The 27,762-nt window shown below is 40.0% G+C and overlaps 1 protein-coding gene and 1 long non-coding RNA gene across 5 annotated transcripts in view; one reads left to right on the forward strand and one right to left on the reverse strand.

Moving 5' to 3' along the window:
• NUP93 (nucleoporin 93) overlaps positions 1–27,762 on the reverse strand; it is a 108,699-nt gene that overhangs the window by 28,763 nt on the left and 52,174 nt on the right. For 2 of the 3 annotated variants that reach the window (XM_038531002.1, XM_038531003.1), the window contains exons 4-5: positions 9,994–10,056; positions 4,549–4,677 (exon numbers count right to left, since the gene is read on the reverse strand). In XM_038531002.1, the coding sequence (XP_038386930.1) occupies positions 4,549–4,677; positions 9,994–10,056 (192 nt within the window). Of the gene's footprint in view, positions 1–4,548; positions 4,678–9,993; positions 10,057–24,926; positions 25,012–27,762 lie in introns of those variants that run through there. The other variant, XM_038531004.1, reaches the window with a different exon arrangement.
• LOC111092753 lies at positions 1,964–27,688 on the forward strand. 2 transcript variants are annotated; one of them, XR_005355718.1, is made up of 4 exons: positions 1,970–2,082; positions 16,292–16,362; positions 21,372–21,589; positions 27,544–27,688. It is a non-coding gene; the product is annotated as an uncharacterized LOC111092753 (long non-coding RNA). The 2 variants fall into 2 exon arrangements; XR_005355719.1 differs by lacking the exon at positions 16,292–16,362 and having other exon boundaries at positions 1,964–2,082.

The following is a 27,762-nucleotide window of genomic DNA, read 5'->3' on the forward strand; positions in this document are numbered from 1 at the left end:
AATAGTACTATTTATAAAAGCAAAGAACTGGAAACTATCCAAATGTCATCAGACCAAGAATGAATAAGCATATTGTAGTTATACTGTTCAGCCATGAGAATGAATGGCCACAAACGATATACAAATTGTTCAGCAAAAGAAGCCAGAAACAAGAGTACATAGTGTATGACTTTATTTACATAAAGTTCAAAAAGAGCCAAAATTAATCTATGATGTTAGAAGTTAGGACCATGGTTCCCTTGGCGGTGGTGGTAGCAGTGGTGAGAAGTGGAAGGGAACATAAGGAGGATTGTTGGGGTGCTGGTAATAGTCTGTCTTTAACTCAGTGCATTCCATTTGTGATAATTCACTGAGCTACATACTTATAATGTATGCACTTTTCTGTACTTATGTTCTACTTCAGGAAAAAAGTTCAAAACAATAGCGACAAACTGACAAGGTTCCAGAAAATGGCGATTCCCTAGGTAACCTGAAAAGAGAACAATCTGCATCCCTTGCCAGTTTTAATAGCAAAGCTATCCATTCTGCTAGATTATCACAATAGAGAATAGCAAAAGTATCAATAACTCTCTTCCAAGGGGACTTGAGGTCAAGAAAGAAAAGTCTACTAAATAGACTAATCTATTTTTAAGAGAAGAGCAATCAAAAAAGAACATCTCATTAGCAGCTTATAATTACTTCCAAATCCCAATACAGACCACAACCTATTAACACCATTTCAAAAAATGAAGCTTATAAAACCATGAGCTGTTCTACTTATCTGTCCAAACTCACAGGAAGTTAAGAAACATTGGGCTGGCCAAGGGTTTTATACATTAGTTCTTTCCCAAAGATCTGATCTTAGTCTTTGAAGTCTCTGAGTTTAAGAAATGTGCCACAGGGTCCTTAACAAGTAATTTCCTGAGACAAATGTCTTTCGCATTTGTTTAGCTAATAGAAAAAAACTGGTTTTTAAATCAGGAGCAGGCACCTGGGTGGCTCACTGGTTGAGCATCTGCCTTTGGCTCAGGTCGTGATCCCAGGGTCCCGGGATTGAGTCCCACATTGGGGTCCCTGAAGGGAACCTGCTTCTCCCTCTACCTATGTCTCTGCCTCTCTCTGTCTCTCATGAGTAAATAAAACCTTTGCAAAAAAATTGATAAATAAACCAGGAGCAGATGTGTAGATACAGGATTATGAAGTTACCCTGCAGGAATGACACTGCCAAGCTATCCACCTTTGACCCACACTTCAACAGAATGATGGTATAGAAGTCAACAGTCCGGGCAGCCTGGGTGGCTCAGCGGTTTAGCGCCTGCCTTCAGCCCAGGGCCTGATCCTGGAGACCCCAGATCGAGTCCTACGTTGGGCTCCCTGCATGGAGCCTGCTTCTCCCTCTGCCTCTCTCTCTTTCTCTCTCCTCTCTCTCTCTTTCTGTTTCTCATGAATAAATAAATAAAATATTAAAAAAAAAAAAAAAAAAAGAAGAAGTCAACAGTCCTGGGTCTCACCAGTGTATTATATGTCTCTCTAGGTCTCAGTTGTCCTAGCTGTAGTGAGAAAAGAATGCTAGCTAGCCATGAAACAAATTCCAGGAAAAAGACTTACCAGAAAGTGTTGGTAGTATTACTTGAAATGTCTTACACCATAATTTTTATAACATTGTAATTTTTAATCCAACTCTCTAAATCATCTGAAATGATTTTTTAAATAACAATAGTAAAGGATGGCCATTATGGGTCAGTTGCTTACATGATCACTAATCTTCCCCATAAAAGATACCATTTCACCAGTAAAGATACTGATAGTCTGCAGGGTTAAGTCATAACCTAGTATAATATAACTAGTCAGTGATGCCAGGATTTGACCTCCAGATCTCTTCACTCCCTAAACCAGAGTGATAACTGTGTGACAAGTCACAGCTCCCCATGTCATAAAAGCAGACATGAATGATCAAGCAAGATGCTTTTTCCTGCCAATCATCCCAAGATGCAGCCTCAAAGTCCCTCTCAGAAAGATTTCTAGCATACATGAAGTGGAAAAAGCAAGATACAGAACAGAGCATTTAGAAAGCTAACTTTTGTATAAGAGGGAGCAAGAGAGGTAAGAATGCACAATGTCATTAATATACCTGTGTTGATATAAGGAACACTGGAAATAAACACAAGAAACTAATAATAATGATTACATGGGGGGGGGGGGGGCAAAGCAAGGAGGGAATGAGCTTTTGGAGACAGTGTATCATATAAATACACTGTCTCCAAATACATGCAGTGTATCATATAAATACACTGCCTCTTTAAAAATCAGATTTTAGGGACACCTGGCTGGCTCAGCGGTTGAGTGTCTGCCTTTGGCTCAGGACATGATCCTGGAGTTCTGGGATCGAGTCCCACATCGGGCTCCCCGCAGGGAGCCTGCTTCTCCCTCTCCCTATGTTTTTGCCTCTCTCTGTGTCTCTCATGAATAAATAAATAAAATCTTTTAAAAAAATCAGATTTTAAAGAGAGAAAATCCTCAACTTAGCACTACCACCAATCAATAAACACTGGCAATTAAAACAAACCCTATTAACATACCCACTCTAAAAATCACAATTTCACCATATCTCTACTACTTCAGCTACCACAAAGTTAGCAAGAGGCCAAAGATTTGATCAGCGAATATTCCTGGAGCATCTACCATGTTCCAGGTACTCATCTAGGTATTGGAGGTATAAGTAAAATCAAGACATACAGCAGTCCTTATCTTCAAGGAGCTTACCTTCTACCATCAGAAACAGGCACTAAGCAGTGTAAAGACATAAAATATACACAATGGTGTGTAGAAGAAAATGCTGAAAAGAAAAATACAGCAAGAAAAGGGGATACAGAAGTGTTGAATGGGGAGAGGCTGTGTTAGAGTGCAGGTGTCAAGACCTCAGAAGGCCTCCTTGAGATGGCAATGAGTAAATACTTAAAGAAGTGAGGGAGAGGGCCACACAGTTATTTGGGTAAAGAATATTCTTGGCAGAATGCAAGAGGAAGCACAGAAGACCTGAGGCAGGAGCAAGCCTGCAGGCTTTGTTCAAGAAAGAGGAGCTTGCATGGCTGGAGCAGAAAGAACAGTGGGAAGAGTAGTAGGAGATAAGTTTGGAGAGGTAGCAACACCAGGTCAGGTGGGGACAGAGAGGTCATGGTAAAGACTTTGGCTTTCAGTCCAGGCAGGGTAGGTATCACTGGAGGATCCTAAGCAGAGGAGTGACATGATCTAACCCATGTTTTAATGGGGTTATTCTAGCTGCTATGTTGAGAAGAGATTGTACAGGGCAAAAGCAGGGAGACTAGCGTGGTTGACCACCTCTCAAATGGTCTCCCCCAGATCCCCACCTCCTAGGATTCAAGCTCTTATATAATCTTTTCTCCACGAGTATAGGCTGGATTTTATTACTTACTTTGAACAAACAGGGGTAAGATACTACTTCCATGATGAAGTCATAGAAAGATTGGTTTCTGTGTAGGGAACACTTTAGCTCTCCTTCAGATCCCCCACTCTTGCTCCAGGGGAAGCAAGTTTTATGCTGTGAGCAGCACAACAGAGAGACCCACATGACAAGAAACTGATATCCTGGCCAAAGGCCCAGAAAAATCTGAGGCTTGCTGAGAGCCACACTGAGGGAGCTTAGGGGTGGGTCCTCCCTGAGTTGAGCCCTGAAATGAGTATACCTTCAGCTAATAACCTTCAAGAAACCCTGAGCCAAAAATACCCAGCTAAGCTAAACACTTGTTTTCAGCCACTATGGTTTGGAGTAATTTGTTAGACAGCAATAGATAAGTAAAACCAGCAGTTAAGAGGCTAGTTCAATAATATGAGTGAGAGGTGATGGTAGTCTGGACCAGAGTGCTAACACTGAAGTAATAAGAAGTGGCTGGAAGTTGGGTATATTTTGAGAGTAAGGTTAATTGGACTTGTGAACATGTGAGAAAGACTAGGTGGGAGAAGGAGAGGACAAAAATGAATCTGAAGTTTTTGATCTGAATAAGTGAAACACTGGAACTGCCATTTAAAAAGATGATAAATTCTGTGAAAAGAGAGGGCTGGAAGGCTGGAATGGAAGGGGGATGGCCGGGAGTTGCTATCATGACACAATTATAGACATGTAGAACTTGAGATGACTATTAAAGACACCCAAGTAGAGCCAAGAAGACCACTAGATAAATGAGTCTAGGATTTAGGGCTGCAAGGTATGTCTGCCTCTTCAGCATAGAAATGGTATGTAAAGCTATAAGCCCAGATGAAATCAAAATGGCAATGATTGAGGGAGAAAGAACAGATCAAGGATTGAGCCCTGGAACACTCAAATATCTAGGGGTCAAGGAGTTTGAGGAAGACTCAGCATAGGAAGCTAAGCAGAAATAACCAGATAGGCTAGAGGAAATCCCAGCAAATGTGGGCATTCTGGAGGCCAGGGAAAGCTAAGTGTCTCCAGGGGGAGGCGGTGATCATCACCAAGACTGCCAGTAGTCGAGTAGATAAGTATTCCCTGACCTCACATTTTTATTAGTGGCTTATCTTCTGGATTCAACCTACCTCGCTTTCTTGAGTAAAGTCCAGGGCATCTTCTCCTGATGCCAGCAGTGTATGGAGAATTCGCTGTTTCACTTGCTCCCACTCAACCAGCATGGACTCTCGATGGTACTCCTCAGCCATGCCAAAGGTCTGTCAGAAAGGAACAGAAGAAGATGACCCAAATGGGAAAACAACAGTTTCCTTAAAAGTTCAACAGAAAATGAAAGCCCCTCGAGAGCAAAAGTTACTTACTTTAAAAATTATCTTTAGTCTAACCCATTAAAAAAAAAAAAGTTTTAATACTGGTAAAGTACACATAAAATTTACTTAACCATTTTTGACTGTACAGTTCAGTGATACAGTGATATTAGTACATTCAGACTGTCATGTGGCTGCCACCACCATACAACTCCACAATTCTTTTCATCTTGCAAAACTGAAATTCTATTCTGTTAAACACTGACTCCCCACTCTCCTTCCCCCAGCCCCTGGGAATCACCACTCTATTCTCTGTTTTCAACTACTTCTAGGTACCTCACATAAGTGCAATCATACAGCATTTGTCTTTTTTTGTGATTGGTTTAATCCATTTAATAGAACATCCTCAAGGTTCATCTGTTTTGTAGCATATGCAGAATTTCTTTTTTTTTTTTTCTAAGATTTTATTTATTTATTCATAAGAGACACAGAGAGAGAGGCAGAGACATAGGTAGAGGGAGAAGCATGGCTCCACGCAGGGAGCCCAACGTGGGACTCGATCCTGGGTCTCCAGGATCACACCCTGGGCCAAAGGCAGGTGCCAAACCGCTGAGCCACCCAGGGATCCCCGAATTTCCTTCCTTTTTAAGGCTGAATAATATTCCATTGCTGTGTATTCCACATTTTGCCATCCATCTATCCATGGACACTTGAGTTGCTTCTACCTTTCGATTATTGTGAGTAATGCTGCTTATAAACATGGATGTACAATTAATTATCTTTTCAAGCTCCTGCTTTCAATTTTTCCGGGTATAAATACAGTGTTTAATTTTTTGATGGACTGAAAACTGTTTCCATAGAGGATGGGCCGTTTTACATTCCCACCAACAGTGCACAAAGGTTCCAGTTTCTCTACACCCCTGCCAACACTATATTCTGAGTTCTTTTCTTTTCTTTTTTTTAAAAGATTTATTTATTTATTTATGATAGAGAGAGAGAGAGAGAGAGAGAGAGAGAGAGGCAGGCAGAAACACAGGCAGAGGGAGAAGCAGGCTCCATGCCGGGAGCCCGATGTGGGACTTGATCCCGGGACTCCAGGATCGCGCCCTGGGCCAAAGGCAGGCGCCAAACCGCTGAGCCACCCAGGGATCCCCTCGGAGTTGTTTTCTTTCTTTCTTTGGGATAGTAGCCATCCTAATGGGTTTGAGTTGATTTCTCATGGTTTTGATTTATTTACATTTCCCTAATGATTAGTGATGTTGAACATCTTTTCATGTGCTCATTAAGATAAATACCCTTTAAATCTCTGAAATTAGGCTGCATATTACAAGTGATAGCACGTCACAGTTTAAACTGAAGTACTTTTTCTTGGATTATATAAATCAATGGTTTTTAGTAAACATCTAAGAAAAGACAAAAACAACAGTCTCCCAATGTCTTTATTTTTAAAGAGACAGCAATATTTTCACAGCAGGAAGCAAACCAGTAAAAGAAAAGTGGCCCCTTCTATGATTAGGTCTCCTACCACTCTACCCAAAGTCACCACTGAAAATGTCTGGCAAACCTCAAGCCTGTCTAGAGGTAACACTGCAGGTTGTTGCCAAACAGGTGTTCAGAAAGAAAAGGAAAAAGAGAAAAAGAAAGAAAGAAAACAAAGAAGGACGTGAGGTAAGGAAAAGGCACAAAACCTTCTGAAGAAATGAAAGCCACTTAACAGACACAGAATCGTGACCGTTCTTAGCCTGTTACTCTTTAACTGGCAGACCAGGTTTCCCAACAGCTTCGGCCCACTTTTCCAAAAGCCATTTCATTTATAATCAGACTGGCATCTAATTAGGCAGCACCAAGGGAATGAGTATTAGTAATGCCTACTTTATTTTTGGCAACACAGGTAGTTTATACTGATAATATCCATATATATGAGCCCTGGGAAACTGTCAGAAAAACCATATATACTCTTCCTACAAATGGATGTTTGAGTATGGACCAATATTTATTAAAATGTGAAAAAGACAGATACCAGACACATACAAAAAAAATGTTTAGGAAGAAAGCTGACATATCCTGCAAGTGTGATTTTGGTCCATCAATCAATGAATTCCTTCTCTAATATGTATTCTGAAGACACAAAGAGATGGTAATGACAAAAATTTAAAAAGTCTTCCACCTGTTTGCTTCTCACTACAGTCAGGCAGAATGGACCATTCCAGTTAGTTAGCCTAGGATGAAAAAATACCCGAGGGAAAAATCATTTTCTCTTGTTACACTAGTAACCTTCAATATGAGAGCTATGCATTTTGAATGGAGAGAAGCATACTGGAACAGAAAGGCAGTGTCAGGCATAGGAAAGGGGATGGTTTCCCCAGAAGATATCTAGAAATGGTGCACAAGCGAACTACAAATTCTTCAACACTTTAGTGATCAACCCAAAAACGTCCTCAGCCTTGAACCTCTCCTAGCAAGGGAAAATGAAAGGCTATATGGCACGAGGACCAGATGGGACAGAAATAAGGAGGTGGGGGAAGGCTGGCATACTATATAGCTTTCTGAGCTTGCTACAGGGGGTGAGGCACTGCCTAAGCTGTGGTATTGACTGAGGATTCCAGAGTGTCACAAGATTTTTCTTAAGGATAAGTCTCTGGCTGATAAAGAATGGCAGAAGAATAAAAGCAACTGAAGATAACAGATAGTATACTACCCAGAGACACTGTCGATGAGGACAGTGGGGACAGACTTCCAGCATCATTTAAAGGGTTAGAGTGACAAGAGTGGGAATTAACCAACACCTGTTAATCAGGCTGCCCACCTATGTGCCAAGAACTCCTATTTCAAGAACACAGGAAGTACTCTGAAAACTGGCAGCTTTCTGGGCTCAAATCCTCAGATATTCCTGAGCAATATGCCAGGCTTCTCCTTTAGAAACAGCCCCACAACCTGAATGAACAGCACTGTGGTTCCATTCATCACTAGTGTGATAAGGAGCTTCAAAAAAAAAAATGGCCCAGCATTAAAATTCTCTTCCTTTGACCCTGCAACCCCTAGCTTATTTTAATTACATTAGAGCTAATGAACATCTAATTTGTGGGCTAATCAGGTATGATCAGCCACCCATCTGCCCTATTCCAGCCTATTCCCTTTAGATCCACAACTGAACCACTGGATCAGGTGCAAAGAAGAATGTCAACAAAAGAGCTAATGAGCGAGAATCAACAAAGCTACCAACCAACAACTAAGAGGAGAGAAAGACAGTAAGGGTCTCAGACAAGGTGAAAGGCAGGAACAGGAGAGACAAGAACGAAAGGAATCCAAGGGAAGAGAAAAGGGATAACCTGAAGGGTGTGCAGATGTGTAAAAATTGAAAGGAAGGAAAGACAAACTGCAGAAAAAGACAAAGCAGTGGAGAAATTACAAATTAAATTGGACTCTTCTGAGTTATGTGTGGACATCTATCTCTCTGCACACAGTTAAGAAAGGAAGGCAGCAAGGGAACTGGGCAACTGAATTAAAAACAGGTGGGGAGCACTTGAACCCCATTTTCAAAAAGGGAATAGGGCAATATGCTTTGACTTCACACCCGCATATTATTGAGCTGTTGCTGGCTTTTAGAAACTCTACATATGTTCTGATAATGTTGTTCTGTTTTTGCTGGGATGCACCAAATGGAAAAAGATAGGACATATTTGTGGTTTTGTAGCTTGTTTTCTTGGCATTTCAGCAGGACATTGGCAAGTTATTCAGACATGAAATTACCACCAAAATGCCAGGAAACCACTCACCTTTTGTTTGAAAATAATTCTTGCTCAGTGGTAGTCTCCTGCTGTCCAGACAGGTGAAAGGTCTCCCCCCATGACAGCTCCCAACACCGGAACATCTCCCTCACAAACACATATGCACACATTTTGCACTGTGGTATGTCACTTAAATGTTTTGGCTGGCTGCACATTTAGTCTCAGTATGGCACAATGTTCAGAGACTGCCAATTCCAGAAACACATTCCGCAGGGTAAATGGATTAATAAGCTCAGTGGCATCCGACAATCCTAATTTAATTTCACTGGTCCTTTACAGCAGGAAAATCAATGTTGGTGAGTTCCTCAAAGTGTGAACAAAAAAGCCGTTTAAAAAAAATTTTTTTTTTCAAATCTGAATCAAGTGAATTTCTCTAATAAATACTATTGCCAAAAAATATACTTAATAAAATTTTAGGGATTATTTTTTTACTCTGATAATTAAATATACCAATCATTTAAATAAATTGCCTTTGGATCATCTTATAAATTAGAGCTGGCAAGCCTTCCTACTGCCCTATCTCACATCAGCTTTCCTGAGGCATTCTCACCTGCACAGAATATTTTAATAAAGCACACTGAGAAGCAATTTATTTAATGATTTTTAAAATGTAATTTATTTTAAATTACATATTTCACTTGATATAAGAGTTATAAAGTAAACAACAGAGGACAGCTCTGAAGAGGTTTCCCCTTTACCCCTATTCACTTTTGCAGAGACAGCCACTGCTAGCAGACTAGAGTGAACCCTCCCCGGCCTCCTTCCTGGGAAGAGCGACATTTTTAAAAATCGATTTCACATGACTGCTGACATTCCTCCCTCCCCACCCCAAAGGACTCCAGGGACCTAAAAAATCTTACTCTTTCATGGGATCTTTTGGAAAGGTTTTGATCTTCTAACTCTTAACAGAAACAAATGGAGATAACACATGTTAGGAAACAATGTTTGAATATCTTGAGGGAATGCTAATGTAAAATATTGGTGCATGTATAATGGCGGCTCTGGCTGGCTTCCTTATCATCCTTTGGAGCACCAAGCTAGTTTCTTTCCTTTCCTTTTATTTATTTAAAGAGCCTGGGAAAATTGTTCATATAAAGGGTAACACAAAAAAATCAAATTGTATGATAAAAAGAAAAATTAAGGAAAATTATCAATGATCCTAACTGCTTTTCTGAACTGCTGTTTCAACAGAAATTGAAATACCTATTTTATACGTAACAATGAAACCAAAGAACTATCTGGCCTTCCACTTTAAGATTAATTTAATAATTGGCCATTCGGTTTCAGATATATTTCAGTCCCTAACTACATGTAGAGTATGATATCTTCCTCAAAACAGTTCCTGTAGAACTCCCTCTGGTGAATTAACTAAGTAGGAAAGCTGGGCCTGGACACAGGCTCCAGCTTCCAAAACTTGCACTCCCTGTATAAACTGCTGCCCTCACAATGGTGCACATCCTCATGGGGGTCCCTTTCTTACCCTCTTCCGAGACTCTTCAATGGCAGATAGCAGGGCATTGTCCTTCTCGTTCTTCAGGAAGCCCTAGGAAAGGGGGAAAAAATGACGAAACTTAGGTTAAAATCAACCTTCAAATAATCAAAACTACACTGTAAGGAAAAAAATAACCATAAAGATATCTACCATCCTCTCCACTTTCACCCTGACAGAAATTTCTTAACTCAAAAACATCAAAATAGATGGTTTTTCTAGGTGTTTCCTAGTTTCTTTCATGCTGGGAGCACATGATGACTCTTAGGAGCTGAAGTCCCCATGAAACAGTAGATTGAGTCACATATCCTATAAACATATAAAACAGAACTGTCAAGATTGGCCTTCCGTATTTCTGAATGGCCCAGATTAGAGACACAGCTTTGCCGACACAACAGTCACAGTGCTTCTAACTCTTCGTTAGTCTATATTTCTCTGTTGCTTTTAATTTGTTCTTCAATTTCTTCCTAATGTTGCAGAAGCAGCACCATCCACTTGTCTGGGTGTCTTCCACTTATTTGTCAATGGCTGGGACACTCCCCAAAACAAAACACAAATAAACAAAAAAACTACACATTTCTTTTGGGGTTTGCACCTGCACTCCCTATTTCAGTCCTGATGACACTCACTGCTTGATTAATATAGATGGGATGAACAGAAGACAGTCAAGTCTGGTTTAATGTGCACACAGCTAAATGCTTACAAAATGCAACTACACAGTAACATAATGAGACTTAGTTTCAAATCATGGTGTCTCAATTTACTGATGGTATGAATTTAGCCAAGTCACTCAAACTCTTTCAACCTTAGTTTACCTGTATGTAAAATGAATAGTAAATGAGATAATGCAATCAAGCACTAGACTCAAGGTTCAATTACACGGAGCTCTATTATCAGAATCAATTGGATTTAGGGGCACCTGAGTGGCTTAGTCAGTTAAGCATCCAAATCTTCATCTCAGAGTCATGGGTTCAAGCCCCATGCCCAGCATGGGGCCTATTTAAAAAAAATAAATAAAAAGTAAAAGAATCAATTAGATTTAGATCTGTTGATGACATCAAAGAGGGAAACTCCCAGGAATATGAACTCTGGGGGAATATAATACAAAGTAGAATTAAGCTCAAGTTTTGAAGACAGGCTAAATTTTAAAACCATTATTTGACAGTTTTGAAAACTTACTGTCATGGTTAATTTTTGATCATCTATAATATCTTAACAACCATAACATTTTAATATATGTTGTTCAAGCAGTCTCAGATACAAAGTTGCTGCTGATTCTCTAAAACAAAACAAAACAAAAACATGAGAGAAGGCCACTACAATGGGGAATATAAATTTAAATAAAATATTATTATTCTTCATAGATTCCCGATTTCTTACTTATTAGCCCATGATTCTCCCACATGCTGTCACACCCGAAGCTGGCAGTGCACTAGAATGAACACAGGCAATGGCGAGTAGCCAAGGAAACAGTTCCCTCACACAGGCTCCTCCAGGGCAGTCCCTGAGGCAGCTCTTCAGCAGCTCTGAGGGCACATGAAGACTGCTCCAAATGCCCACACTGCTGTTTGGTGTTGGGGTGGAGTGGGGAGAGGCATTAGTCACTTGCCTACTAATGCAATGGCCTTGATAAACCAGAGCACATAAAGTTAGTACCCCGTGTGGTCCATTCAGGAGGCAGCTTGTCACCACATCCCTGCTTCTGGCCATCTCAGGGGAGCCAGACATGAAATGATGGGGAGGATTTTAACAGACCCTGTTTATACCCTTCACAGCAAATGAATCAAGTCAACAAACCTTTATTGTAATTTCATTTTTCCAAGTAGTCTTTAATGGCTAATACTAAAGGTTTCAGTATTACAGTTTATAAATAAAGCTATGGAATTATCATTGAACGCTGCTCCTGAGCAAAGGGTATGCATAGATTGTGTTTTGTGGCACCCTTTCCTGGCTGCTATGGGAAGTGGACTGTCTACACAAGCCATCTTTGGAATGGGGGTGGGAGGGTGATAACCACTGCTTGACAAGGTCTGGTCTTTTTTCTTTATGGTTGGTGTGGGAGGGGCCATGCCAAGTGCCAAATGCCCTCTATGGTCTTCCTCTGCTCTTCTCAATGACCAGCCTGTGCCATTCCTTTAATGTACCCGTATCTAAATGTAACTCGTGTGCACACACACACAATTAAAACACAAATGCAAAGCAATAATCAGACATATTTGTTTAAAGGCAACATAATATTCTGTAAGAAACACAATTCCAAATTTTCTAAGAGATGAAATGTCAAATAGTGATGAAACAAAGAAAAAAATGCTGGCTTAGGAACAGATTACTCTCTTCTTGAAAATATTCATTACAGGGGTGCCTGGGTGGCTCAGTCGGTTAAGCATCTGTCTTCAGCTGACGTCATGATCCCAGGGTCCTGGGATTCTCCCTCTCCTCTCTGGTCCTGCTCACGCGTGCACTCGCTCTCTCAAATAAGTAAATAAAATATTTAAAGAAATATATTATAAACCCAGATTCCAAAAGTCTCACTAATAAGTAAATTGAACACCTGTGCATGAGATTCAGATTTTAGACAGTGTCTCCCTATGAACAAAGACCATGAGCCATATGTACTTCAACAGTTGGGCTTTCTCGATAGCACAAACATAAAATACATAGATTTTGGATTTCAATTTTTCATCCTTTATTCGTCTCCAAAATAGCCTACATTATCACATTTTATTTTAAAAAACAACACATTAGTGGCCTATCTTTTGAAAAGAATCTTTAAGAGAACTATTAACACATACAAGTTGCAACAGTCCCGGGGCCTGGGTGCCATCTAGTGGCAGGCAGTTACTTTCTTTCAAAGAACCAACACCTAGAGGGAACTAAATCGTTGGGCAGATAGATAAATACCTGACTTGGTCCAAGTTTCCCGGGGACCTCTCCCTCGACTTCCCTTTTCTACGTGTGTTTCCTTTCCTTCCCACCACTTCTGGGAGGTGCCTCTCACACCCCACATCCCAGAGAGATACTTTTCTAGCTCATCAGAAAATGGGTTTTCTGTAGGACTGAGGGCGTGAAGGGTGACCTGGGAGGTGCCTTTTCTCACTGGGCAGGGCTCCCTGCCACAATGAAGACTCTGGACAGACAAGACAAAACAGCCCATCTCCCTGCTCGAAGATGCCAGCCGTTTAACTGTGACCCACAGAGCACTGCATCACTAATGTCCCCTCTTCTTGCCAACAAGCACTTTTTAATTGCTCACAGGCTCCCACCTGACCCGTCTACTGCTGGCCCACTCAATAAAGAACATTCCACAAACATCTGCAGGCCTGCTAAGTAAGATTACTACTCCTGACTTCCCCATCTGTATACTGCTCCTCCTGCCAGAGTCTTGGAAACAGACCCTCTTCTAAACTGTCTCCTTGAATGGGTTTTGGTTTCAAGCTTTCTATAACATATAATAGCTCCCATTCAGGAAGCAATTAAGGGCCAGACACTGCCTAACCAATTCAAAGACATTACTGCTAATCTTTTAACAATACAGAAGAAAAGACATGATCACTCCACTCTCTCCCATCCACCCCCTTTCCATTTCACAGGTAAGAAACAGAATCTGCGCATTTAACTAATTGGACCAGTTTCCCAATTAGGAAAAGACACAGAATTCACTCAGCACAGCTCTAACTCTCAAGAGATCCCATGTTTCTCAGATACTTATAAAACAATACACTTTTAAATCAAGAATATAAAGAAAAACTTCCTTTTCTCTCTAAAAAAGCAGAGTCCAAGAAGGAAGCAAAATATCTTTAAATTTGTTTTCTTCATCCATTATCAGATCCTCTTTAAAAATAAAGCTGAAGGGGGCGCCTGGGTGGCTCTGAGGTGGCGCCTGCCTCAGGCCGAGGTCATGATCCCAGGGTCCCAGGGTCAAGTCCCACATCGAGTTCCCTGCAGGGAGGCTGCTTCTCCTGTCCTTGCCTCTCTCTGCCTCTCCCTGTGTGTCTCTCATGAATAAGTAAATAAAATCTTTTTAAAAATAAATAAATAAAAATACAACTGAAGGCTCAGAGAGTACCAGCTCTTATACCAGTACTAACAAGGGCTAACCCTTTCACTGCTATGGGGCTTACTCTGTACTAGGTGTGTGTTAAACACCTAGTCCTCGCTTTAACCCAATACTAAAACCATCTCTTGGTGCTACTTAACCGGATCATACTTTACGTTATGTCCTTAATATAGATTTAAACACTGAAAGGACCTTTCAAGATGATTTCTAGAGCTTCTACCAACTTTATAATGCTGTGGGTCCGTATTAAGAATACCTAGTTCATAGAATCCAAATTTTCTGATCCCTTTACTTTTTTCCGTTCTACCATACGGTTTCTTTTCTTTTTTTTTTTTTTTTCCCATATGGTTTCTATCACAGCAAATCAAGGTAGAATAAACGGATACTTTATGGTTACATATTTATTCCTTTTTCCCCCCTACCTCATATAGTTAGGAGGAGGAATGAGACAATAAATATCAAGTTTTTGGCATTCCTTTAAACAGTGTTTTTCAAAATGTGGGTCAGAACTCATAATTGGGTCATAAAATTGATCAGCATTTGTTTTTTTAAGATTTTATTTATTTATTCATGAGACACACAGAGAGAGGGCCAGAGACACAGGCAGAAGGAGAAGCAGGCTCCCTGTAGGGAGCCCGATGTAGGACTCGATCCCGGGTCTCCAGGATCACGCCCTGAGCCAAAGGCAGGTGCTAAACTGCTGAGCCACCCAGGGATCCCCTGATCCCCTGATCAGCATTTTTTTTTTTTAAATGAAATAAAATGCAACAGAGACATGTGGTATGGGTAAATACTCTTCTCTGAAACTTGGTTCTTTCAATTATGTTTACATATTTCTATGTATGAGGTGGGTCATGGTGTAAAATATAAAAGCGGGAAATTACTGCTCTAGATGTCAACTTTTTGGCATCCCAAAATATTGTTACTATTTATTGCTGTGGAGCATATATTTGCTCAAGCATTATCTCCAGCCATGTGTTCCTTTTTTTTTTTTTTTTTTTTTTTTTTAAAGGAGGCCCCATGCCCAGCGTGGAGCCCAGTGCAGGGCTCAAACTCATGCCCCTGAGATTAAGACCTGAGCTGAGACCAAGAGTCAGATGCTTAACCAACTAAGCCACCCAGGCACCCCCCACCCCATGTGTTCCATCTTTAACAGAGGAAGTGGGCTGCCTTGTAATGTATAAAGGTTTCCCCCACCATCTGAAAGTAGAACATTCCTTTGAAACCTTTCGTAAGCCAGAAAGACATAAAGCAAAGAAGCAATTGCCATTAATACCTATGAAAAAACTTTTTTGTGTTCCCAGACCCCAAAATAACCTCTCTTTGGCTTTTCTGGTACCTTAGAGCACATCTTGTTAATGGCTGCACAAAATAAAACATGATAGAGCACAGATGCTCACAGATACAGTTCAAAGCGCTGGCAGCTGAGGCTGAGATACTGAGCGTGGCTCTCAGGGAAGGAGTTTGCATGGTGCTGCCTTCGCTACAAAACAAATACTGAAGGCTTTTTTTGCTTTTCACCTTTTTCGTAAAAACAGAAGTCTGCTTTGGATTTCTTTTGTTAGCAAAAACAGGTACTAATGTAGGCCTTCTGTAAAAGCAAAGTGGCTTAACACAAACTTCTGAATAGTGCAGGGGATACCTGTACTAATCAAGAACAACCCAGAACATAACCACAGGTAAGCCAATTCCCCTATCAAACATGTGGTCAGATCTCAGGGACCTGACAGCCAATCTGGCTTTTAAATGGCTCACGTTGGGAAAGACAGGCATGAAACGGCCTTATTTTTAGTCACCAGGCAGCCGGGGTTTCAGAATGCAAGTGGCAGCTAACTCCTACTGCAGAAGAAGGGAGTGGGCACAAGGATGTTTGTTTTTGTCAAATGGCCAAATTCTCTTAGCTTATTTGCTTTCCAAAAGTGAAAACTGTAAGAAATAAGGGTCTCTGTGAGAAAAATTTCTGTATCTACTTTAGCTAGAAAAGTAAGATGGCAAAAAAAGAGCTTACAGTGACTCTTCCACAAATCTTTGCTTCCCATCTACAACAAATAAGTGATTTGCTGGACAGTTACATAAACAGTTTGAAGATCTTGAATATAGATTTCCTGACCATTTAAAAATAAAACAAAAAAAATAGAATAATAGTCTAGCATGGTCCCACAAAGCAAAAGCCATATTTTACATGGTCGTCAAAACACTAAAGACGATTCCATGTCTCTACCCTTTCAACAGATCAACTGACAATCTACTCTGACAAAATATAAAGTGAGCCACCCACAGTGGGCCAGATGCTCTATAAAAAGGTATGTGAGGTAAGACAAAAACACATGGTGAGTGCTTTAAAAGTCTTCTCTCATTTGATACATAATGATATACAAATTAACAGGAAATCTGTAACCAACATTACAAATCAAAATACTAACAAGTAAGCAGTGACAGTAGAAAATGGTCAATCTGGATGGAAAAAACATTGCGAGGACAAAAGCAACAGCTAGGAAGGCAATGAAGAAGGAAAAGAAAACCAAGCAGATAAAAAAAATAAATAAATAAACTTAAAAACTAGAATAATCAAGAGGCTCTGCTCCAAGATGGAAACAAGACTTCCAATAACCACTGCAAGTAGCCATTACACCCTTAGATAGTGAAAGGGAGAAGTGTCTGATTTCTAGAAAGACAGGTGTGTGAGTTGTATCCACTACTGTGCTTCAGATCATTCTGAATACCTACTACTCCCTTAACCATGCCTAAATTTTCCTTCTTTTCAATTTCTGAACAAATGACCTCTTCCGAAACCTTCTCTTGGGTAAAACTTATGCTACTTCAGGAGAAAGTGAGGAAGGACAAAATGATATATTGTGTTCAGACAGGCACAACAGAAACCCTGCCAGTACTTGGAGCCGCTGGGCTTATCAGATGGTGTGGACACGCTTTTCATTAGCTCCCTTTGTGGTGCCTACAGAGAATGCCTCAAGGAATTTTCAGGTGCAGAGATGTTCATTACTGATAAAGCCTAAAAGATGAACGGAGAAATTTTTAAATTTAAACATTTTTAAGATTCGGGGGGACTTTCATATGGCTTTATAGCATGCTTGGTTATTTTATCAGAGCAAAATTTAATGCAATACAGTAAGAATACATAAAATGTCAGCCTAAAACACCCAAGAGATAGTGAATCTCCTTTTGCAAGGAATACAGACAGAACAGCAAATCCAGGCTTTACTCTGCAATTCAGGTATTTAGAATAAATCCCACAGCTTGTTTTCTACAAAAGTTTAATACTTTAAATTGTTTCTTCACAGAGTGCATTAAATTTTCAAAAGTAGATATATAGATACCTTTAAAAAAAAATCCCCCTTCAGAAAGCAGTACTAAGCTGGCAGCTGACATAATCAATTGTAACATATTTTTAATGTTGTTGTATGATTTCTCACTGTGTTTATGCAAAAGCCTAGCCGCTCTCATTCAGCAGGTGGCAGCAGACCCTGCAAGAGTGGTTATGGAGTTCCACCATTTGCCAGCTCAGCAGATCCACAGGCCTGCAGGCAGCTCTGCAGCCACAGGTGGCAAACCTTGTCACTAGAACATGGCGCTGCATGGGCACCAGGCCATCTGTCACTGTCAGTCTGCAGGGTCCCATTTTGTACAGTTTCTACTACACTGGGCTAAACAAAGGGTCACACAATTAGGTGATGGATTTGGGTCCCATTAAGGCAAAATAAATCACTTGTTCCCATAATTCAAATTGGTTTAAAGGATGGTCTAACAAATTCTCACAGGTTTAAGCTAACGCAATGTGTCCAAGGAGATTCTAAACCTAAGAATACACAGATCTGAGAAAGTGTCTCCTTCTGCATCCACCCAGGGCAGCACGGACTTAAGTGTGCTGGCATGCCTGGTCTCTTCAAGGGCACGCCAGTCCAGGCGTGATGAAATTCCACCTTACTTGTGCCTTCTGGAAAAGCCACAGGCCTTTGAGAGAGCCAAGCCCACTAACTGCTTTTTGTGGACCCCTTCCTATTATCCTCCCCAACCCACAAAGTGAGGAGGAGGAGGAGGAGGAAGAGGGAAATAACAAAAACCCAACTTCTAAGACTTTCAGTATTGACTAAAGAAAGAATGTTAGAGGCAGGACTCCCCACGACCCAGAAGAGGATGTCTTTGAGGATGGGGACAGGCCATTCCTGTGTGAGGCAGAGAGGGGTGCAGAGTATTAACATTGTTAATACAATGGAGGCATGTAACTACGAGATGCCTCTTCCTATTTCTATGCCAAGTCATAAAGCTATGGTTGCTTCTGAGCACACTGGGGTACTGTCCTTGCAAAGCAAGGCTGAGGTTAAAAGCTGCACCCTTGTGAGGGACAGTTAAATCTCTTGTGCTACTGCTACAAAACCAGCTGCACCCTTTTAGGGAGTCCAGGGCATTCCTGTTATATGTTCCCTATCTCTGGCCATCCCGGAAAGAAAGCAATCTGTTCAACTCAGTCACTGGGAGACTACGTGCAGAGGGGGAACAAGTTGTAAGACCATAACAGAAATGAGTAAAAGAATAAATGATGGCCATTTAGGCACTGGTGAGAAAAAAATGTTTTCAGCAGAACTCCCCCTTCCTCCCAAATCCAGCAAAGCCCTGAAAGTGACCTTTTGGGGTTGCGTTAGCAACTTTCTTCTGCTGGTCACAGGAGGTCTGGGAGAGGATGTGGCTTGTTCAGTACTGACAATCTCACCACTTCCATGAAAAACAAGCAAGAGCCTGTGTCCTCATGAGAGGGACCATGATACAGCAGGATGCGCCATGCTGCAGCGGTTGGGCCTCTGCTGGCCATCTTCGCCCTCCACTCCTAGAAGTGGGACAGGAAGGAACAGGAACACTAGAAGCCAAGACAAAGATGGAGGGAGGGCAGCCAGCCAACTGTCCTCAGACTGCTGAGATGGCCCCATGGGAGAAAGCAATGACATAACTGAACATTTTATCTCCTGCCCTCCCCTCCCCATACCCAGACCTGTAAAAAACCCCTGTAAAAAACTAGTACACTTGCTAGGGCTAACCTCTGGAGACACAAGAATAGGGAGGATACTAAAGAGAAAACTGAAATCTAGTTTTGCAAATAATATATAATAGTGTGGCAAAGCATGTCTGGCTTCAAAAACCAGTACTGGAACCCTCTCCTTGCCCAAAGGTATGAAGGGATCTAAAAAATATTAATGCCATAGTCATTCGAAGTGATGATAAGATAAGGAGGATATACATTAAGGGGAGATAAAAATGATTTAGTATGTCTTTGGGGAACTGATTTCCATTTTGGAGATGGATCAGTCCACATTCAAAGAACTTTGGGTACTAACACCGCACTGCAGTATAAAACGGGAATGCATCAATCATGCCCTTTTATCATGGCCAATATCCTCTGCCACTGTCCCCCAAACCCACTCTAAAAGGACTCATTAAAACAGCCTTGTATTATGTTAGAAAACACAGATTCCCTACTTTGCTGTCTAGTGTCTTTTCCCTTTGGAAATGGGAAACAAAAAAGCAAGATTTGGCAGCTGTGAGAACAGATAGCAGAGGGTGTGTCTCTGAGGTGGTCAGGTGGGAACTGAGTGGTTTGTGCCAGGCTGGTTTCTACAGCACTCGGGATTAAGTTCTACTTAGCAAGCACAAGGAGCGCTGTTAGTCAAGACAATGTTTGAGAACCACGTGTCATATTAATTCCCTGCTGGTACATGGTGTCAGTCATTTACACTGCAGTTGAAAATCACAGCTCCTCCCGCTATGCAGCATTGCTTATGCCGATGGGATTGGAGCACTGATCATCATGGCTGTCAGAGGAAAGAGAGCTTTGGTTTTGCTGCAGTTTCTTTTTATTCAGAAATTATTTTTCAAACATTTGTCTGGAGTCCACTAAAACAAGCAAGAGACTTTTCTTTTATAACTTCCGGTAGTCTTACATGGAATTTGTCATGGTACACCTCTGCTCTGCTAACAGTACTTGGGATTTCACTCTCCAAAACCTTTAATGTGGAAACATTTTGACTGTACCCTGTCACAGCTGAGGGAATACCACAGGATACACCACTCACCATTGATCACCATGGGTACATAAAATAGAAAACAATGCCTAGGTGAGGTGGCAAATACAAACTACAGGAGGAGACAGCAAGACCATTTTATGAATATAGTCTAAAATTGACAGGGAACCAAAACCTTTGACTCAGCCCATCCATACTAGGAAAAGGACAACCCTGCACTATGGGATCCCTAATACCTACAGCTGAAGGTGTGATCTGCTGGGAGGGCACATCAAAATGCTCGGCTCCATCCTAGCTCAGGGCACACAGATATGATGCCCATCCCAGATGAGTACTTCATCCTTCAAACGGAGTCAACACGATGGATGATCTAATAGTTCAACCTTCAAATATGTCTTATTTTTAAATGTTTATAAATGATAAATCTGTAAATGCATATCTACTACAACACAGGCCCAGGAAGACTCCAGGCATAGCTCAATTAAGCCACATCTGGCAAGATCAAGAAGAAACATCTCTGTGAGTTAGGCTGCTCAAGTAAAGACAGGCTCTGCTGAAAGCTCAATCCATTAGGCCCATCAGTCACCAGCGAGCCCACAAAGAGAACAACATGGAGTCGGATGCAGACAGAGGCATAGCATAGCCCAGATAAAGAGTCAGTTGGCCTGAATTTGGGGCAAAATCAACTGCTTTGCAGATGTATGACCTTGAGAAAGTTATTTAACTACACTAAGGCCTCGCTTTATCTAACTGTAAGATGAGCTGATTACACTTCATGAACTCAGAGGCCAGCTCTGAAATTCCAACTCCAGGAGAGATAGGAACAGGTAAGAAATTAGCACTGTCACTACCACTATGACTACAGTTTGCTTCCAAATCAATCCATACTTTGAACGACAAAAATACAATAAACTTTGTTTTGAAGATGACATGTATTTTTACACATAGAATAACCTAAGTCCACAAGAGCTAGAATGAAAACCAGAATCAAAGACAAATAACATCTTTTCATGGGAATGCTAGTTTCATCTTGCCATAAAGGAGATTCATACTGTCCTGTCTTCTAAAAATCCATCCTATATTGGTAGGAGTTATGTTTCTACATTAAAAAAGAAGAAGAAAACACAAAGCAAGGACTGTCAGTGTTGATATAAAATACCTATTTAAAATTTATTCATATCTGTCACTAATTTCTTAAAAGTAAAAATTGGAAGCTATTTAGATATAAATGTTAATTAAGTCTTTTACTTCAGGAAAATCTCAAAATTTCTCTCTTCTAACAGAATAAGAAGTAACTGCAAATTGGCAAAGCAGTGCTACTAGAGGTGTCTCCGAACTTGATTGAAGAAAAACGACTCATGCGGTGCACCTCTTATCACAGCATTCCTGGTGACGCCATTTTACTCCTTCCTCACTGCCATCTTAGTGCCACGGAATGCTTCTAGCGGGCTGGCCGACATGCTTGCTTATCTACATTATGGCATTGCCAGAGCATTCAAAGGTTTGATACGAATACATTTTTTTTTTTTTTTTTTTTTTTTTGTAGCAAAGAGCCAGCCCTGACTCTTTACTACCAGGAAAGCTAAAACTGTATGAGAAAATCAAAGTTTCCAGTTTGAAGAGATTTGGGAATCTCCTACAAGTACTGGAAAGGAGAGCCTCTTCCCAGTAACCAAACTTGAGTAGACCATGGCAGAGGCAAAAAAATAAATAAATAAATTGGAAAGCAACTGGGTCTCAGCTATCTTCCCAGAGTACCTCCGTACATGGCTTCCATAAAGCCAGAGAAAGAAAACAAGACCAGAATCTTCAACCAAGTTTTACTCTAAAAATTTCAAAGGAAGGCTTTGTGACATCCTTCATGCCATCCAACCAAACATTTTATGCAAGCAAAGCTGCAGTTAAAATGGTGTGCTAGTTTGCTGCCCTAAAACTCTTTTATTTCAAAGAGCAAGCCTTATAAAAACCAAGAGGAAAGAATCTCTTTGCACTCTACCATATATCTAAACAATGAATATATTAAATGTCCTTCCCAGGATTAAAATAATTACATTGAGATCTAGGCTCTTATACTGCAACCCTAAGATTTATGTAAGATTTATGGAATCTTTGTAGGATTCTGAACAGGGCTTAGGATAACTGAGCTTTCCTATTTCAATTAAAAGACTGATGTGAAAATCTTCCTCTCCCTTAGTTTCAAAACCAGCTATTAATTAGAGAAAACCAGCATTCAGTTAGTAGGATGAATAACAGCTAGTGCAACAAGACCTGGAAGAACAGCTGGCTTTATAAATTTGATATCAAATGAAAAGGATTCCCAGATTCTCAGTTCTGTTAAGATTCAACTCCTCAAACGGCTACTAAAGGATTTTGAACAAATTCTTCATGATATAGTTTACTGTAAAATACACTTACTACAAATTCTGCAGGGTTAAGTGCCGTTAAAAAATAAACACACAAATCAAAGTTAAAATCCACTTATTTCCTCTCAGTAACAGCATAAAGGAACAAAGGAATAAGCCAAGTCAAATCCAATTAATTTTAAGAATCAAGATTTCTAAGCTTACAATCACAAACAAGAGTTTTCCATAAGTAGCTTTGAAGTCACAACTATTAATTAACAGAAGGCACTAAGAATTATCCCCATTAATGAGAGTGAAAGTCTCAATCTATTGATCTTTTTAGGAGAAAAATCTTGTTTTGTTAAAACATTTTTTCTTATATATTTCAATCAGTTACTATAGCTCATTAACACGGAAAGCTTTTCTTCTAAAACCAAAAAAAAACCAAAAACAAAATCTAAACTAAAATCCAGCAATTTTCTTCAGGAATGGAAAATAAACTGTTTGTAAAAGACAGTGAAAAGAAGCCTGACCTCTTAAATATATCATATTTGGATTTTTTTTCTCCCAAGTGTCATTTTCACCTTTTGCCTGGTGATAAACTCATACCTCTCATTAACTTATATTACCAGAGAAGAATTAATTTAAAGCATGTGTTAAAATCACTCACAGAACCTATATTCCAAACATACATGTATCACACTTGGTTTCTGACACATGAAAACATACATCCAAGAACATCTGTCTTACACCTTTAATATTTGCAGCGTTCATTCTAAAGTCTATTTTGCCCATTCAACCAAAGACAAATTTTCAACCTCTCCCCGCTATGAGTATATGAGAAATACTTACTGTAGACAAAAGGATTCCATTTTCTTTCTAGAAATATTCTCCACCCTCCTAGAGAACTCTTCTATGCAGTGTGCAAATTCATTTTCTGAGTTTTACAGTCACAAAGCTCTTGTGCCACAGAGCCGAATGTAAATGAAATGGCCCTGCAGCTGCCTTTAGAGCGCAGCTCACCTCAACCATGATACAGCTAATTGTTAAAAATGGTGGCTGAGACATTTTCCATACATTAAATTAAGGAGCTCTGATGAAGACGCTGGCATCCACCCACTTCAGACAAAGGAAAATAATTTGCAACTGTACCAAGGCACGGATAATTGAGTCATCTCTCATACAGGGTCAGTGTTAGAGGTTTCCTCCATCTTTACAAAATGCAAACCACAGCTCATTGTCTCATCTCAGAAATCAATTCCTTGCAAGGCTGCACTGGGTCAGAGTTTTAAAGGAATCTTAGTCATGGGGAAATCCAGACCTCCAAAGCCGAGATGAACAAAATTCTCAGTTCCTCTCCCTTCCCTGAGCAGCTCTCCTCCATTCTCCACTTGACAGCTGCTCAAGTCTTCCCATTGTTAAGAGTACAGAAAGTCACCCACCTCTGAAGGGAGCTAAATCTCTCAACTAGGTGAGCAATTTCCAAGTCCCTGCTTCAGAAAGAAGTCCAGACCCTACAGGTCCCATGATACAAATACATTCCTTGGGATAAAAAGCTATACATCACTGTCTTCTCCTGTTGTTTGTACGGGAAGACAACAAGCAAGCTGCTTTTTAACACTGAATCAAAAGCATTTTCATCTCTGATATTAATCAAGGTATTAAAAGTGTTATAGGCAACATTTATCATTTCATTACCCTCCAGATAATGCTTACATGACTTAGGAAGTTTCCATCTCATGTACAGAAATCACATTCTCTACACCAAAAATGTGAAATATACTTAAAGGACTTGTACTCTTTTGAAGATAAATATAAGAAAGAAAAAGTATCATAAATGAAATTATCTACATTTGATAATACTTAAAAATCCACATCTTGGGTGTTACTATTTAATTATTCTCATTTAAAGCCTTATGCTAAAGCATTTCCTATGAGATAACCCCAAATACTTCCAATAGTACTTTTTTTCTATAACAAAATATAAATGACTGAATTAAGACATCCTACACACACACACACACACACACACACACACCACACACACACACACACACGGTCACCTACAATCCCAAAGGATCTGGTTTTAGTAAGGAAAGGAAATTCTATTTTAATGCTTTAATTTTTTTAATTTAAGAATTCTGCGCTTTACAATGCATCTTTAAAAAAAACCCTAGAGTCCATACTACTTACTTAAAAATGAAGTCTGCAAAAATCCAAAATAACCAACTCTTTAAATCTTTAAGCAATTATCTCTCTGCCCCACCCAACTTTTTTTTTTTTTTTTAAGAATAATATTAGAATGACAAGGCACAAATCTGAACAATTCTTGGGAGAGTAAAGTACCTTTTCTATCAAATAAATCTTCTGAATTTATCTTAAAATTTTCAACAAGCCAAGATCTTATCTTTCAAAGATACTGCAGCAACATGCTGTCGCTCTATTTACTAGGGTACATTTATCTGAATTTCTTTACAAAACATAGACAAATCCTACCTGCAGCTCTCAAATTTTAGGAGTTACAGACCAGTCGATGCTGTTGGTCACTGCAGCTCTTGCACCACCTTCTATGTGGGATGAGCTCCGCCGGACCGGTGCTCAAGTTTTTCCCACTCCAGACAGTCAGAATTGGGGGGGGGGGGGGGGGGGGGAGGCGGGGGTGAGGAGAGGGAGGGAGAGGAGAGAGAGAGAGAAAGAGGAAAAAGCAAAAGAGAACGCCCTGCAAATGTTGATATGACTGAAGCATTAAAGAGTCCAATTAGACAATGAGATTGCAGGGTCCCCTTAAAAAAGGGGGCACTGCAGCCCCTGGGGCACAACACCCATCACTTGTGCTGCTCCACACAAATTCAGAGAAGTCAGCCATCAGTTTGAAAGCACAAACTGATGGGAGTAACAGTTTATAGGTTACAGAAGGGTATTTTATTGTTAACGGACTGTACCAAGTTAAGATTTAAGAGGGGGAGAGACAACATGTAGGCAAGGAATGCTATGATACTTTTTTTTTCCAGCCCAAGCCACTGCAATTACTCTGATGTGAATTTTTGATGACTTCCGACATCTTGCATGGTTAATAATCGCTTCAGCTGTCATGTTTGGTTAATGTGGAAAATGCATTTGCTGCATTGTGATGCAGTGCTGTGGCCACAGATTGTAACACCAGTTGTGAAGCTGGTCCCTTAACTGAGCAGCAGGAATTTGCACATGCCATGATGCTAAAATAAATGGTAGTTGAAAGATTTTATACAGCAGCAGACAGATTCTGCCATTTTAGCCTACAGAATGTGTAGATCCAATATACACAAGCATCTCAGATCGCCGTGCCCTCATCAATTGTACTGTCCTTCAAACAGAACAGTAAATTCACCATCTTAAGTGTTTGGCCTCTCAGTAGTTAAAAGATTTCAATACTGTTTAAATAACTATTCAGATTAATTATAGCTTTGAACAGAACTGAGGCTATTTGCATTTCAGGAATATACAGCCAATGAAACTGTCAGTGACACAGGAAAATGCAGACCTTTTATTAACATATGCTCGGCTCAACTGTCACTTCTTTGTACAACATTTAGAGAAAAATATATGATGTGTAAGTAATGAATATTCCCATTCTGCCGTAATGGTTTTTAAAAGAGCTCCTCAGACAGGGAATTTTTTCCCCCTGTGTTTTAATGTATAACCTGAAAATTAAAGACTACATTAAAATACCAACATATGCTTTTCATTGTCACTAAAAGAAACTCAACGCAGCAAACAACTGTGCAATTGCAGAAAAGCCTGTGAAAAAGCAAGAATCAAACCACACGAAGAATCAGGCATCAGATGATTAAAGTCAAGCCAGTCAGGTAGTAAACCGTCATTATGGTGCAGATTGAAGAAAAAAAGGGGGGTGGGGGGGGAGAAAGAAAGAAAGAAAAAAGAAGAGGAAAAAAATGTGAGAAACACCCCTCCATCTTCAAAAACAAAACCCACAAACCCTATGATTGCAATCTGTAGGTTTGCAAAACCACCACCTATACTGCAGAACCAGAATGACACATGATATTTACTAACTTTGTAATATATTTTTATACAAATATTAACTTGGCTACTTAGCGTCAAGAATTTGGCTACTTAAGCTTCTTATTCATCTACAATCATCATTTTGGTATTTAAAGAAGCAGAACCAAGACTTTGGCTTTAAAAGAAAAACAAAACAATTAACTTATATTTCTTACATCAGAACTTTAGCCAATTAAATGCTCAGAGTTGAAATGTTGCAGACATTTCTGCCTTTATAAAAAAAAAAATAACCAAAAAAGAATGAACATAGGAACACACGGGTATCTGAACAGTGCATAACAATGAAAGAAACTTCTGCGACTAACATAAAAATCAACTCATGATTTCCTTTGTTTTATTCATTGTGATAGCACCAAATGCACAATTTGGAGGTGCATGTGTTAACAAGCGCTGTAAATTGTAAGAGCATTCTAGTTTTGTTTTCTTCCCCTAACTTAAAATTAACTGCATGAACAGTGCTATTAGGTGCCATAGCAGATATCACAGTGTGGAAGCTAACATGCAACAATTCAAGTTTTTTTTTTTTTTTTTTGGTTCCAGGCCCAATACAAGGTACCACTAGCAGCTCAGAAAGTGCACAAGGAAGGAGGGAGGGAACATGTATTGGGGGTAGCTTTGAAATTAACCAGGCTCAGCTTATGCTCCAATTACCCAACAAAAGACAATCCTGGGGGACCTCTCTCTAAACCAGTTCAAGAAGCAAACTCTTTTGTTTCTGATCAAATAAATACTGCATTGGAGCAGAGTCCCTATGTAATAGAGGAGTCTCTGCCTGGGGATGGAAGGGGCATGAAGAAAAAAAAGAACCCCAAAACTCCCTTGTGGTTAAGTCAAACCATTACAGTGATGGTTTAAAACCTATTCCTGAGGGAGACATCTGAAGTTCACTAGAGGAGAGTGAGAAAACCCCTTTATTACCAAAACAAAACAAAAAAATCATTGAATCCCTATTAAGACATTTCTCTCCAACAGTACAGCCAACAAATAAATTAAGTTTATTTGTTTATAATCAATTGTAAACCAGCTTGGACTCTGTCTTCCTCCAATCTAGGAGTATGCCAAGGAAACCAGATGAGTTGCAGAATATTCTGACTACAAAAGACCCTGGAACAGAGGGTATGAGAAGTGTTAACTAAGCTGCCTCACACCCCAGGTGCCTGAATATATATATACATGGAGGTCATAAAAATACTGAAAAGAAGCCACTTTACAAAGGAGGTACTTCTCCACATGTTTTGTCACTAGCTGAACATAAAGTGATCAATTCCTA

The sequence above is a fragment of the Canis lupus genome, chromosome 2 (genome assembly GCF_011100685.1).
Source record: "Canis lupus familiaris isolate Mischka breed German Shepherd chromosome 2, alternate assembly UU_Cfam_GSD_1.0, whole genome shotgun sequence".
In the NCBI taxonomy this organism is placed as follows: Eukaryota; Metazoa; Chordata; class Mammalia; order Carnivora; family Canidae; genus Canis; species Canis lupus.